At 38.1% G+C, this 13,123-nt stretch overlaps 1 protein-coding gene across 2 annotated transcripts in view; it reads right to left on the bottom strand.

The window, feature by feature from the left end:
- The window catches only part of BOLL (boule homolog, RNA binding protein), a 60,122-nt gene that overhangs the window by 24,381 nt on the left and 22,618 nt on the right, over positions 1-13,123 (bottom strand). For both annotated transcript variants that reach the window (XM_065525828.2, XM_005573836.5), the window contains 2 exons: positions 4,210-4,257; positions 3,283-3,411 (listed from right to left, as the gene is read on the bottom strand). In XM_065525828.2, the coding sequence (XP_065381900.1) occupies positions 3,283-3,411; positions 4,210-4,257 (177 nt within the window). The remainder of the gene's footprint in view (positions 1-3,282; positions 3,412-4,209; positions 4,258-13,123) is intronic.

Consider the following 13,123-nt stretch of genomic DNA (forward strand, 5'->3'; position numbering starts at 1 on the left):
TACAAAAATTAACTCAAGATGGATTAATGACTTAAATGTAAGAATTAAAACCATAAAAACCATAGAAGAAAACCTAGGTAATACCATTCAGGACATAGGCATGACTAAAACACTAAAAGCAATGGCAACAAAAGCCAAAATTGACAAATGGTGTCTAATTAAACTAAAGAGCTTCTGCACAGCAAAAGAAACTATCATCAGAGTGAACAGGCAACCTACGCAATGGGAGAAAATTTTTGCCATGTATCCATCTGACAACAGGCTAATATCTAGAATCTACATGGAACTTAAACAAATTTACAAGAAAAAAAAACTCCATCAAAAAGTGGGTGAAGGATATGAATAGACACTTCTCAAAAGAAGACATTTATGTGGCCAACAAACGTATGAAAAAAAGCTCATTATCACTGGTCATTAGAGAAATGCAAATCAAAACCACAAGGAGATACCATCTCATGTCAGTTAGCATGGCGATCATTAAAAAGTCAGGAAACAACAGATGCTGGAGAGGATGTGGAGAAATAGGAATGCTTTTACACTGTTGGTGGGAGTGTAAATTAGTTCAACCATTGTGGAAAACAGTGTGGCGATTCCTCAAGGATCTAGAACCAGAAATACCATTTGACCCAGCAATCCCATTACTGGATATATATCAAAAGGTTTATAAATCATTCTTCTATAAAGACACATGCACATGTATGTTTATTGCAGCACTATTTACAATAGCAAAGACTTGGAACCAACCCAAATGCCCATCAATGATAGACTGGATAAAGAAAATGTGACACATATACTATGGAATATTCTGCAGCCATAAAAAAGAATGAATTCATGTCCTTTGCAGGGACATGGATGAAGCTGGAAACCATTATTTTCAGCAAACACAAGAACAGAAAACCAAACACTGCATGCTCTCACTCATAAGTGGGAGTTGAACAATGAGAACACATGGACATAGGGAGGGGAACATCACACACCAGGGCCTATTGGTGGGGGGAGGCAAGGGGAGGGATAGCATTAGGAGAAATACCTAATGTAGATGATGGGTTGATGGGTGCAGTAAACCACCATGGCACATGCATACCTATGTAACAAATCTGCACGTTCTGCATATGTATCCCAGATCACGAAGTATAATAACAAAAAAATGGTCCTGGGAAAACTGTGTAGCCATATATAGAAAATTGAAACTGGACCCCTTCCTTACACCTTATACAAAGATTAACTCAAGATGGATTAAAGACTTAAGTGTAAAACCCAAAACTACCAAAACCATAGAAGGACTGGGTGTGGTGGCTCATGCCTGTAATCCGAGCACTTTGGGAGGCCGAGGTGGGCAGATCACGAGGTCAGGAGATCGAGACCATCCTGGCTAACATGGTGAAACCCCGTCTCTACTAAAAATAAGAAAAAATTAGCTGGCTGGGCGAGGTGGCACGTGCCTGTAGTTCCAGCTACTCAGGAGGCTGAGGCAGGAGAATCGCTCGAACCTGGGAGGTGGAGGTTGCAGTGAGATGAGATCACGCCATTGCACTTTAGTCTGGGTGATGGAGCGAGACTCCGTCTCAAAAAAAAAAAAAAAAAAAAAAGAGAAACCAAAACAAACAAACAAACAAACACACACACACACAGACACACACAAACCATAGAAGAAAATATAGGCAATACCATTCATTCAGGACTTAGGCACAGGCAAAGACTTCATGATGAAAACATCAAAAGCAATTGCAACTAAAGCAAAAATTGACAAATGGGTTTTAATTAACTAAAGAGCTTCTGCTCAACAAAAGAAATTATCATCAGAGTCAACAGACAACCTACAGCATGGGAGAAAATTTTTGCAATCTATCCATCTGACAAAAGTCCAACATCCAGAATGTACAAGGAACTTAAACAAATTCACAAGAAAAAAAAAAAGAACCTCGTTAAAAAGTTGGCAAAGGACATGAACAGACACTTCTCAAAAAAGACATTTATCCAGCCAACAAACATAAAAAAAGCTCAACATCACTGATCATTGGAGAAATGCTAATCAATACCACAATGAGATACCATCTCATACCAGTCAGAATGGCGATTATTAAAAAGTCAAGAAACAACAGATGCTGGTGAGGCTGTGGAGAAATAGGAATGCTTTTTTACACTGTTGGTGGAAATGTAAATTTAGTTCAACCATTGTGGAAGACAGTGTGGTGATTCCTCAAAGACCTAGAGGCAGAAATATCATTTGACCCAGCAATCCCATTACTGGGTATATACCTAAAGAAATATAAATCATTTTATTATAAAGATACATGCATGTATATGTTCATTGCAGCACAATTCACAATAGCAAAGACATGGAATCGACACAAATGCTCATCTGTGATAGACTGGATAAAGAAAATATGGTACATATACACCATGGAATGCTATGCAGCCATAAAAAGGAACGAGATCATGTCCTTTGCTGGAAGGAGCTGGAAGCCATTATCCTCAGCAAACTAACATAGGAACAGAAAACGAAACACCGCACATTCTCACTTGTAAGTGGAAGCTGAACAATGAGAACACATGGACACAGGGAGGGGAACAACACACAGTGGGACCTGTTGGGGGCTGGGGAAGGGAGAGCATCAGGAAAAATAGCTAATGCGTGCCAGGCTTAACACCTAGGGGATGGGCTAATAGATGCAGAAAACCAACATGGCACAGGTTTACCTAGGTAATAAACCTGCACATCCTACACATATATACTGGAACTTAAAATAATATAAAATAAATAAAATATAAAATAAAACATACCATGCACAGTTCCTGGCACACAGATGGTGAAGCTATAAGTAATGGATCAGAAATATAATTTAAAGATGCTGAAGAGGATATTAAAATTTGTAATTATAAATTTAATTTACATTTTTGTAGGAAGAATTTTTTTAGAGATTTTTTTCTTCTTCATCTTAATTATATGCTTTTGACTATTAGAATGTTAGTAACAATACAGATTGACAGGCAAAATGAGAATGCAGGGTATTTGGAATTTTACTATGTCAAAAAGATCAAATCAAAGATTAGCATAGTGGAGTGAATGGTTGATTTGGGGAACGGTTCAGAACTAGTTAGTGAAAAAGTCTAAGATGATGCATTCTTAGATATAAGAAAGGGGAAGAGATTTGAATAAATCAACAAAACAGAAGATGAAGCAGTTTCAATGAGGGTCGTGAACAAATTTAAAAAAGAGAAAAAGAAATAAATATTAACATGAGGTAGTTATAGATCAATTACTTTAAGACTAATACATACCTCTGGAACTGAAGTTTCCATCAGAGACAGTGGAGGAGGAACACATCCACCATCCTGTGCAATTTCCACTGGTTGATAAATAACCTCAGAAGGTTGCAGGTATAAGAAGGGAGCAGAAGAGGCAGGAGGCTAAAACACAAAACCACATTTCTAATTCAAATACGATTACTTATCTCTGTTAAACCAAATGACTTAGCCAACAGATGAGAGAAGTATTTGCTTTATATTTTACTAAATTTTTTTTTAGGAATAGCACAGAAGTATCTCAGCAATGGATCAGAAACTAATCTGTTATAAATTCCAATTGTGTAGATGTAAATAATCTTATCACTGGTAAGCACTAAAACTTCTTAATGACTCAGAACCTCATATATAAATCCAGATAATAATTATGGTTATATTAATATCACCAGTAAAGTTTGTAATAAAGTGACCTATGGTATTTAAATTGACATAAATGTCTGCTCTCAGCTCTGTGACTTCTAAAGGAAGTGGGAAAATGTCATTAAACAATTTTTTGGTGAAGTACTGTTTGTCACCAAAAGTTGGAAAATAGAATACTTATTTAGGAACGGAATAAGAACTGAAGCCAAATCCAAGTGAAGCTAGAAAAATGCTAAATTTTCAAATAATACTAATAGTAAAAAAGAGTAAGTTTTCATGTTTATACAGTACACATTTATAAAATGCTTTCACTTATGCATTATCATTTGATATTCACAAAAATCATATAAGGAAACTTACACAGGTATAGTATCATTACATACATTTTTACAAATGAAGAAACTGAAAACAAACTGCCAAAAGAATGTTAATAAATAGAGGAAGGTCTCAAATCTAGTTCTCCTGACTTTAGTATTCATGCAGTCATCACAAGAATATAACGAAAGAAGGATTTAAAATTATATATTGAAAGTTAACATTTACCTGAGGAACACTCCACTGCCACTGTCCTGGTAAATACTGTGCGGTGGCCTAAAATTAAATAAAAGAAAAGAAAAACCCACTCAGATTATAAATAAGGGTTAAAACTAGATATCTACAGGCAAAAATATGAAGTTGAACCCTCACACCATACACAAAAATCAACTAAAGCCATATACAAAAATTAACTCAAAATGGACCAGAGACTTAAATGTAAGAGCTAAAATTATAAAACTCTTAGAAAAAAACATAGATGTAAATGTCTTGACCTTGAATTAGGAAATGTTTGTAAAATTATGATTCCAAAAGCACAAACAACAAAGCAACAACAAAAAATAGTTAAATTTGATTTCATCAAAACTTTTGTGCAAGTGAAAATACAACCCACAGGATGAGAGAAAATATGGAACTTATATCAAGAATGTATAAAGAACGCTTACAACTTAATAATCAAAAGGCAAGTAACCCAACTTAAAAATAGGTAAATGATATGAATAGACTTTTCTCCAAAGAAGATATGCATATGGCCAATAAACACAAGAAATAACGCTCGACACCACTAGCCTTCAGGGAAATACAAATCAAAACCATAATACAACCATAATACACTTCATACCCACTAGGATGGCTTTAATCAAAAAAGTAGATCATAAGTGTTGATGGGCATGTGGAGAAATTAGAACCCCCATAATCTGCTGGTTGGAATGTAAAACGGTGCACCCCTTTAGGAAAATAAATACTTCCTTAAAAGGTTAAACAGAGTTACCATATGACCCAGCAATTCCACCCTAGTTACAAGACCTAACAGAATTAACAATATATATTCACATAAAATTTGTATGTGAATGTCCATCGCAGCATTATTTATAACAGTCAAAAAGTAGAAATAACTCAAGCGTCCATCATCTGATGAATGGATAAACAAAATGTGGTACAGTGTATCCATACAATGGGATATTATTATTTGAGAATGAAGTACTAAGACATGCCATGTCTCATTTATCATGACACAGATAAATCTTGAAATCATTATGCTAAATGAAAGAAGCCAGTCACAAAAGACCACATATTGTATGATTGTTTTTATAGGATATATCCAGAATAGGCAAATCTAGAAAAACAGGTAAGTAGATTACTGGTTGCCTAGGGCTGGGATAAGGGGAAAAAGAAGAGTAACTGCCAACTACTCAACTCGTCTACTGTAGCACAAAAACAGCCATAGACAATAAGTAAACAAAAGTGGCTGTGTTCCAATAATGCTTTATTTACAAAAGCAGGCTGCTGCTAGAGTTTGTTCTGCAAGCCATAGTCTGATGACCCCGCTATAGACCAAAATGGTCTGTCATTATAGTTCACTTATCCCCAGTTTCTCACTAGAATTAATGAAGAGTGCTGGTTAACTGAAAGAGGATGTCATAATATATAATAAACCACAATATATTATTTACTTTAATATAAATTATGTTAAATATAATATAGCCAGAAACTGACGTATGTTAACATTAAAAAACCAGCTTGCAGTCCAATACCTGTATCTTACTTTGGGAATTATTGCTGAAGACTTTTTAGATTAAATGTTAGCCAGGGGAGCAAAACTGACCTCATTACATTTGGTAAAAGGAAGCAAAGAGTCCATCTTCTTGTATGATATTGTTTAGTTCCCTCGTGAAAAAAGAGAGGCATGATGTCAGCAAGATGGCTGACCAGAGATGCCTGGTATTCATTTTCCACTGGCTCCCCATCCCGCCACAAGAAAGGACTAAGGCAATGAATAAACAGCTACAATTTGATAGGAGCATTAAAGGGAGAGTGCTAGAGTGCAGCAGGGGAGTGGAGACACACCTGTGGTGATTGCAAATCCAGGAGCACAGCATGGAGCCACTCAGCCTCTGCAACCCCTTCTCTTTTGCTAAGATTGGATCTGCCTGGAGTCCTGCAATTTCTTATTGCAGGGAAAAGGTACGCAGAAGATCCCCACCAGCCTGCATTGCTACTGCAAACACCCACACTCCTTGCAACAGGAGAATCCCATAGTCTCACAGTTTGAAGAGTTGCTGGGAATTCGTGGCTGCGTTGTCCCAAATTAGGAGTACAAAGTATGTACTCCTCACCCCCTCAATCCCATCCTGTGAGCCAAGCTGCTACAGTGTGACAGCATCTTGAGGCCACAGCCGCCTCTGAAGTGCTCCCTCTTCTAGGGGGCCAATAGCTATTGCACGTCTCCAGCACTGGGGTTCCATTTTCATTCCGCCAAGTCCGTAGCAGTGGCTGAACACAACCCCAGCAGCATGGAACCTGAGGCTTAAGATTGGCCGTGATTCTGGCTCTGTACAGTACGGAAACCACCTTCTGTTGCCCTCACCTCCAGCTAGAGGAACAATTTGGCTGACCTGCCCAGGGTGAACCCACTCTTTAGCTGGTCAAACTGCTGCACTCCCCTGAGCAGGAGAGGTCCTCAAGCCTGGTAGCAGCTGACATGCTGCCGGGACGGAATGGTTACACACCTGCATACAGGGCTGAGAAACAGCCCAGAGGTGCCTCATGCCCTGCAGACAAGCCCCTGACCTATCCTGTGCATATAATTAGAGCCCAAGAAACAGCTCTGGGTACTGCCACTGGCAGAAACGTCCCCAGGGGAGTGGAGTGGCTGTGTGTCCATGCCTCAGGCCTAAGAATTGGCCTCGTGCCCACCCCTCTAGCAGACACATCCCCAGGACAGCTGAGCAGCCTTGAACCTGTGTCCAAGGCCTGAGAAGAAGCCCCACAGGCTGCTTCCAGTGGGCATGATCCCAGGCTGACCAATAGCCCTGTGCCTGCATTCTGGGCCTATGGAACAGCCCTAACAGAAACGTTTCCAGGCCAGGTGATCCACCTTGTGCCTATGTCCCAGACTGGAGAAATAGCCCTGTGGGCCACCCCCAGCAGACATGCCCCCTGGACCAGGTGAGCAGTTGTGTACCTGCATCCCGAGCTGGAGGAACAGTCCCTGACAAACACGTCTCTAGCCAACTGAGCAGCCATGCAGCTGTGTCCACGGCCTGAGAAACAGTCCCATGGGTTGTCCCCAGCAGATGCACCCCCAGGTCAGCCAAGGAGCCATGTGCCTGCATACCCAACCCGAGAAACAGCCCCACAGGCTGCCTTTGGTGGGCACTCCCCGAGGCTGGCTGAGAAACTGCATGCTTGTGCTCTCAGCCAGAGTAACAGCCCTGTGGCCCCAAGCCAAGTGAGCCAGACTTACCATGTTCATGTACACAGCCCTGACCTGAGGAACAGCCCAGCAAGCCCAAGCCCCACCACCATTATCACAGACTCTCTTGTCCTAGGTCACTGAGAAACTTGCAAATACAACTAGAGAGTATTACAGCTTAAGAGACTACACAGAGACTACCCTACTATGTCCACCTAGAACCAAGGCCAATGCACCCCACTGAACCAACACCCCAAAATCCATTCACAGAAATAAGTCTTCCCCTATGAAACCTACTTCAAATTTGAAAAGGTGACTTTTGTACCAGATGTGTAGAAATCAATGTAGGGACACATCAACCATCAACGAAACATGTTACCTCCAATAAAAATAGTAATTCTCTAGTAACAGACCCCAATCATAGGGAAATATTTGCATATATTTCATACTGCCAGAAAAAGAATTCAAAATAATAATTTTAAGGAAATTCAGCGAGATACAAGAGAACACAGACATACAATTCAACAAAATCAGGAAAACAACTCATAATTTGAATGAGAAATTTAACAAAGAGATAGATATCATAAAAAAACAACAGAAATCCTAGAGCTGAAGAATTCAATGAATGAAATAAAAATACAACTGAGATCTTCAACAATACACTAGACCAAGCAGAAGAAAGAATTTCTGAACTTGAAGACAGGTCTTTTGAAATAACACAGGCAGACAAAAAAAAAAAAAAAGAAGAATGAAGAAAACCCACAGGATTTATAAGACACCATGAAGAGAATAAATATTCATTCATATAATGAGCATTTAAGAAGGAAAAGAGAAGGGAAAATGTGAGGACAACACATTTAATGAAATAATAGCAGAACATTTTCCAAGTCTTGGGAGAAGAGATGGATATCCAGGTCTGGGGAACTCAAAGAATCCTAGTAGATTCAATCTAACGGATCCTCTCAGAGTCACATTATAGTCAAATTGTTAAAAGTCAAAGAGAAAGAATTTTAAAAGCAGCAAGAAAAATGTGTCAAGTCACAATTAAAGGAATCCCCCTTATACTAACAGTAGATTTCTTAGCAGAAATCTTACTGGGGAGAATGGATGATATATTTAGATACATTCAAAATACTGAAGGAAAAAAACCCTGCCAGCCAAGAATATTAGACCCAGTAAAGCTATCTTTTAGAAATGAAGGAGAAATACACTCTTTTACACGGCCAGGTGTGGTGGCTCACACTTGTAATCCCAGTGCTTTGGGAGACTAAGGCAGGAAGATTACTTGAGCCCAGGAATTTGAGACCAGCCTGGGCAACATAGCAAGACCCTATCTCTTAAAAAAAATTAGCAGGCATGGCACATGCCTGTAGTCTCAGCTATGTGGCAGGCTAAGGTGGGAGGGATTACTTGAGCTTACGAGTTTGATGCTGCAGTGAGCTATGATCATGCCACTACACTCTGTCTCTTAAAAAAACCAACTCTTTCATAGACAAGCAAAAACTGAGAGAATTTATCACTACTAGATTGGCCTTACAAAAAAAATATTCAAGGGAGTCTTACATCAGGAAGTGAAAGGATGATAACAACCCTCATGAAACATGCAAAACTATAAAATTCACTGGGACAGTCATTACACAAAGGACAAAGAGAAGAAAAGAATCAAATCTTATAATTACAGAGAACCCAGCCACAAAAAATCACCAAAAAGAGAAGGAACAAGGAACAAAAGATATGCAAAATAACCAGAAAACAATAAATAAAATGACAGGATGTCCTCACCTGTCAATAACAGCCCTGAATTCAAATGGGTTAAATTCTCCATTTAAAAGATAGAGACTGGGTGAATAGATTAAAAAAAGAATGCTACCTAAAAGAAACTCACCTTACTTGTAAAGACACACCTAGGCTGAAAGTGAAGGGATAGAAAGACATGTTCTATGCAAATGGAAACCAAAGCAGGCAGGAATAGCTATACTTATATCAGACAAAACCGACTTCAAGTTAAAAGCTTTAAAAAGAGACAAAGAAGGACATTTATATAATAATAAAGGGATCAATTCCACAAGAGAATATAACAATGTAAATACATATGTACCCAACACAAAGCACCCAGATATATAAAGCAAGTCTTATTTGATCTAAAGAGAGAGGGAGAAACCCCAATAAAATAGTGGTTGGGGACTTCAACACCCCACTCTCAGCATTGGACAGATTATCTAGAAAGAAAATAAACAGGCTGGGCACAGTGGCTCAGGCCTGTAATCCCAGCACTTTGGGAGGCCAAGGTGGGCAGATCATGAGTTCAAGAGTTCGAGACCAGCCTGACCAACATGGTGAAACCCCATCTCTACTAAAAACACAAAAATTAGCCTGGCGTGGTGGCGTGCACCTGTAATCCCAGCTACTCAGGAGGCTGAGGCAGGAGAATTGCTTGAACCTGGGAGGCAGAGGTTGCAGTGATCCGAGATCATGCCATTGCACTCTAGCCTGCGTGACAAGAGTGAGACTCTTTCTCAAAACAAAACAAAAAACAAAAAACAAAAACAAAAACAAACCAAAAAAAACCCCAAAAACAAAGAAACATGGATTTAAACTGCACCATAGGCCAAACAGACCTAACAGCTATTTTGAGAACATTTAACTGAACAGTTGCAGAATATACTTTCTTTTCATCAGCATATAAAACATTCTCCAGAATTACCATATTTTAGGAAACAAAACAAGTCTCAAAAAATTAAAAAAAACTGAAATTATATCAAGTATCTCATCTGACACAATAGAATAAAAGAAGACATCAATAAGAAGAAAAACATTCAAAACTATACAAATTCATGGAAATTAAGCAACATACTGCTGAATGACCAGTGGGTGAAGGAAGAAATTAAGAATGAAAACAGAAACACAACATACCGAAACCTATGGGACACAACAGTAGCAGTATTAAGAGGCAAATTTATAGCAATGAATGCTTACATCAAAAGATTAGAAATATTTCAAATAAACACCCTTACAATGTACCTCTAAGAATTATAAGAGCAAGAACAAGCTAAACCCAAAATTAGTAGAAGAAAAGAAATAATAATAATTAAGGCAGAAATAAACAATGTTGAGACTACATAACAATACAAAAGATTAACAAAAGGTTGACTTTTTAAAAAGATAAAATCGACAAACCATTAGTTAGTCTAAGAAAAAAAAAGAAAGTAGATCCAAATAAATAAAATCAGCAATGAAAAAGACATCACAATGGATACCATAAATACAAAGGATCAGTAGAGACTATTATGAACAACTATATGCCAATAAATTAGAAAACCTAGAAGAAACAGATAAATTCCTGAACATACACAATCTGCCAAGACTAAACCAAGATTGAAGAAATCGAAAACCTTAAGAAACAAGGCCAAGCGCAGTCGCTCATGCCTGTAATCCCAGCACTTTGGGAGGCCAAGGCGGGTCGATCACGAGGTCAGGAGATTGAGACCATCCTGGTTAACACGGTGAAACCCCGTCTCTACTAAAAAAAATAAAAAATTAGCCGGGCGAGGTGGCGGGCGCCTGTAGTCCCAGCTACTCGGGAGGCTGAGGCAGGAAAACGGCGTGAACCTGGCAGGCCGAGCTTGCAGTGAGCCGAGATTGCGCCACCTGCACTCCAGCCTGGGCGACAGAGCGAGACTCCGTCTTTAAAAAAAAAAAAAAAGAAAAGAAAATGAAAAGAAAACCTGAAGAAACAAATTTAAGTAACAAGATTGAATCAGTAATTAAAACGTCTTCCAACAAAGAAAAGTCCAGAACTACATGGCTGAATTCTACCAAACCTTTAGGTAAGAATACAGGTCTTCCCAAACTATTCCAAAAAATCGAAGCAGAGGGAATTCTCCCAAATTTATTCCATTAGTTTGAATACATTAAACTAAAAAGTTCCTGCACAGTGAAGAAAACAATCAACAGAGTGAAGACACAACCTGTTGAATGGTAGAAAACATCTGTAAACTACCTATCTGACACAGAATTAATATTAAAATATACAAGGATAAACAAAATAAACAACAGCAAAATAAACAAAAAATAAACTGATTAAAAATGGGAAAATGATCTGAATAGACATTTCTCAAAAGAAGGCAAAGAAATGGCTAACAAATATTTGAAAAAATGATCAACATCACTAATTATCAGGAAACTGTAAGTCAAAACCACAATGAGGTATTATCTACCCCAGTTAGGATGGTTATTGTCAAAAAGAGAAAATAACAAAGGCTGGTGAGGATGTAGAGAAAAGGAAACTCTTCTACATTGTTAGTAGGAATGCAAACTAGTATAACCACTGTGGAGAACAGTATGGAGGTCCCTGAAAAAACTACAAGTAGAACTACCATATGATCTGGTAATCCCACTATGCGGAATTTATTTGGAGAAAAGGAAATCATTGATTCAGAGAGACATCTGCACCCCCATGTTTATTACAGCATTATTCACAATAGCCAAAATATGAAATCAACCTAGGTGTCCAACAACAGATGAATAAAGAAAATGTGGCATATATATACACGACGGAATACTATTTGGCTATAAAAAAGAATAAAATCCTATCATTCATGGCAGCATGGATGGAACTGGAGGTCATTATGTTAAATGAAATAAGCCAGGAACAGAAAGTTAAACAACACATGTTCTCATGCATATGTGGAAGCCAAAAAACACTGATCTCAAAAATCTGTCACCTGCACAGATATTTTTGAAATAAAAAAGTTTTATTTTCCCCCTCTTTCTTGTAATAAGTGATAAAATTCCAAGTCTTTTCAACTGCCTTTCAAACAATGTTTACAAGAGAGTAGCTTATCCTCTGCTGGTCTACACTGGTTGCTCAATTCAACTTGTATTCCTGTTTTTGTATATGCAGCATTTAGACTTACATATGGCAAGAAGGCATTTTTTTTTTTTAAAGGAAATAAACTCACAAATCATAAAGTGATGTAAAAGTTGCATATGCCTACAAAGCTCTGAATTCAGGTCCCATTGCTGTCAAAAAGAAATGAATGTAACTCCTACCCTAATCCATTTTTTATATGATAAAAGTGCCTTAGCATGAGTTGCAACTGTCATCACTACAGTAAGCCGGTTTACAGATGTTTTCCACTGAGCGTCACAATAAAGAGTACCATGTGCTACAAAAAATAAATAAATAAAAATAAATTGATCTCATAGAAGTAAAAAGAATACCGGGGGCTGAGAAGGATAGAGGGAAAGGAGGAATAGGGAGAGATTTGTGAAAGGATACAAAATTACAGCTACCTCAGGAATGGAAAACCAAACATCCTATGTTCTCACTCATAAGTGGGAGCTAAGCTATGAGGATGAGAAGGCATAGGAATGATACAATGGACTTTGAGGACTTAGGAAGAAGGGGCGGGAAGGGGGTAAGGGATAAAAGACTACAAATTGTGTTCAGTGTATACTGCTCGGGTGATGGGTGCATCAAAAATCTCACAAATCACCATTAAAGAACTTACTCATGTAACCAAATACTATCTGTTCCCCACAAACCTGTGGAAATAAAAATTAAAAAAAATAAACAAAAAATCCCAAACGCCCCTAAAATTACAGCTAGATGGGAGGAATAAGTTCTAATGTTCTATACCACTATAAGATGACTATAGTTAACAATAATACATAGTTTCAAATAGCTAGAAGGAGGCTATTGAATGCTCCCAACACAAATAAATG

The sequence above is a fragment of the Macaca fascicularis genome, chromosome 12 (genome assembly GCF_037993035.2).
Source record: "Macaca fascicularis isolate 582-1 chromosome 12, T2T-MFA8v1.1".
Classification (NCBI taxonomy): Eukaryota; Metazoa; Chordata; class Mammalia; order Primates; family Cercopithecidae; genus Macaca; species Macaca fascicularis.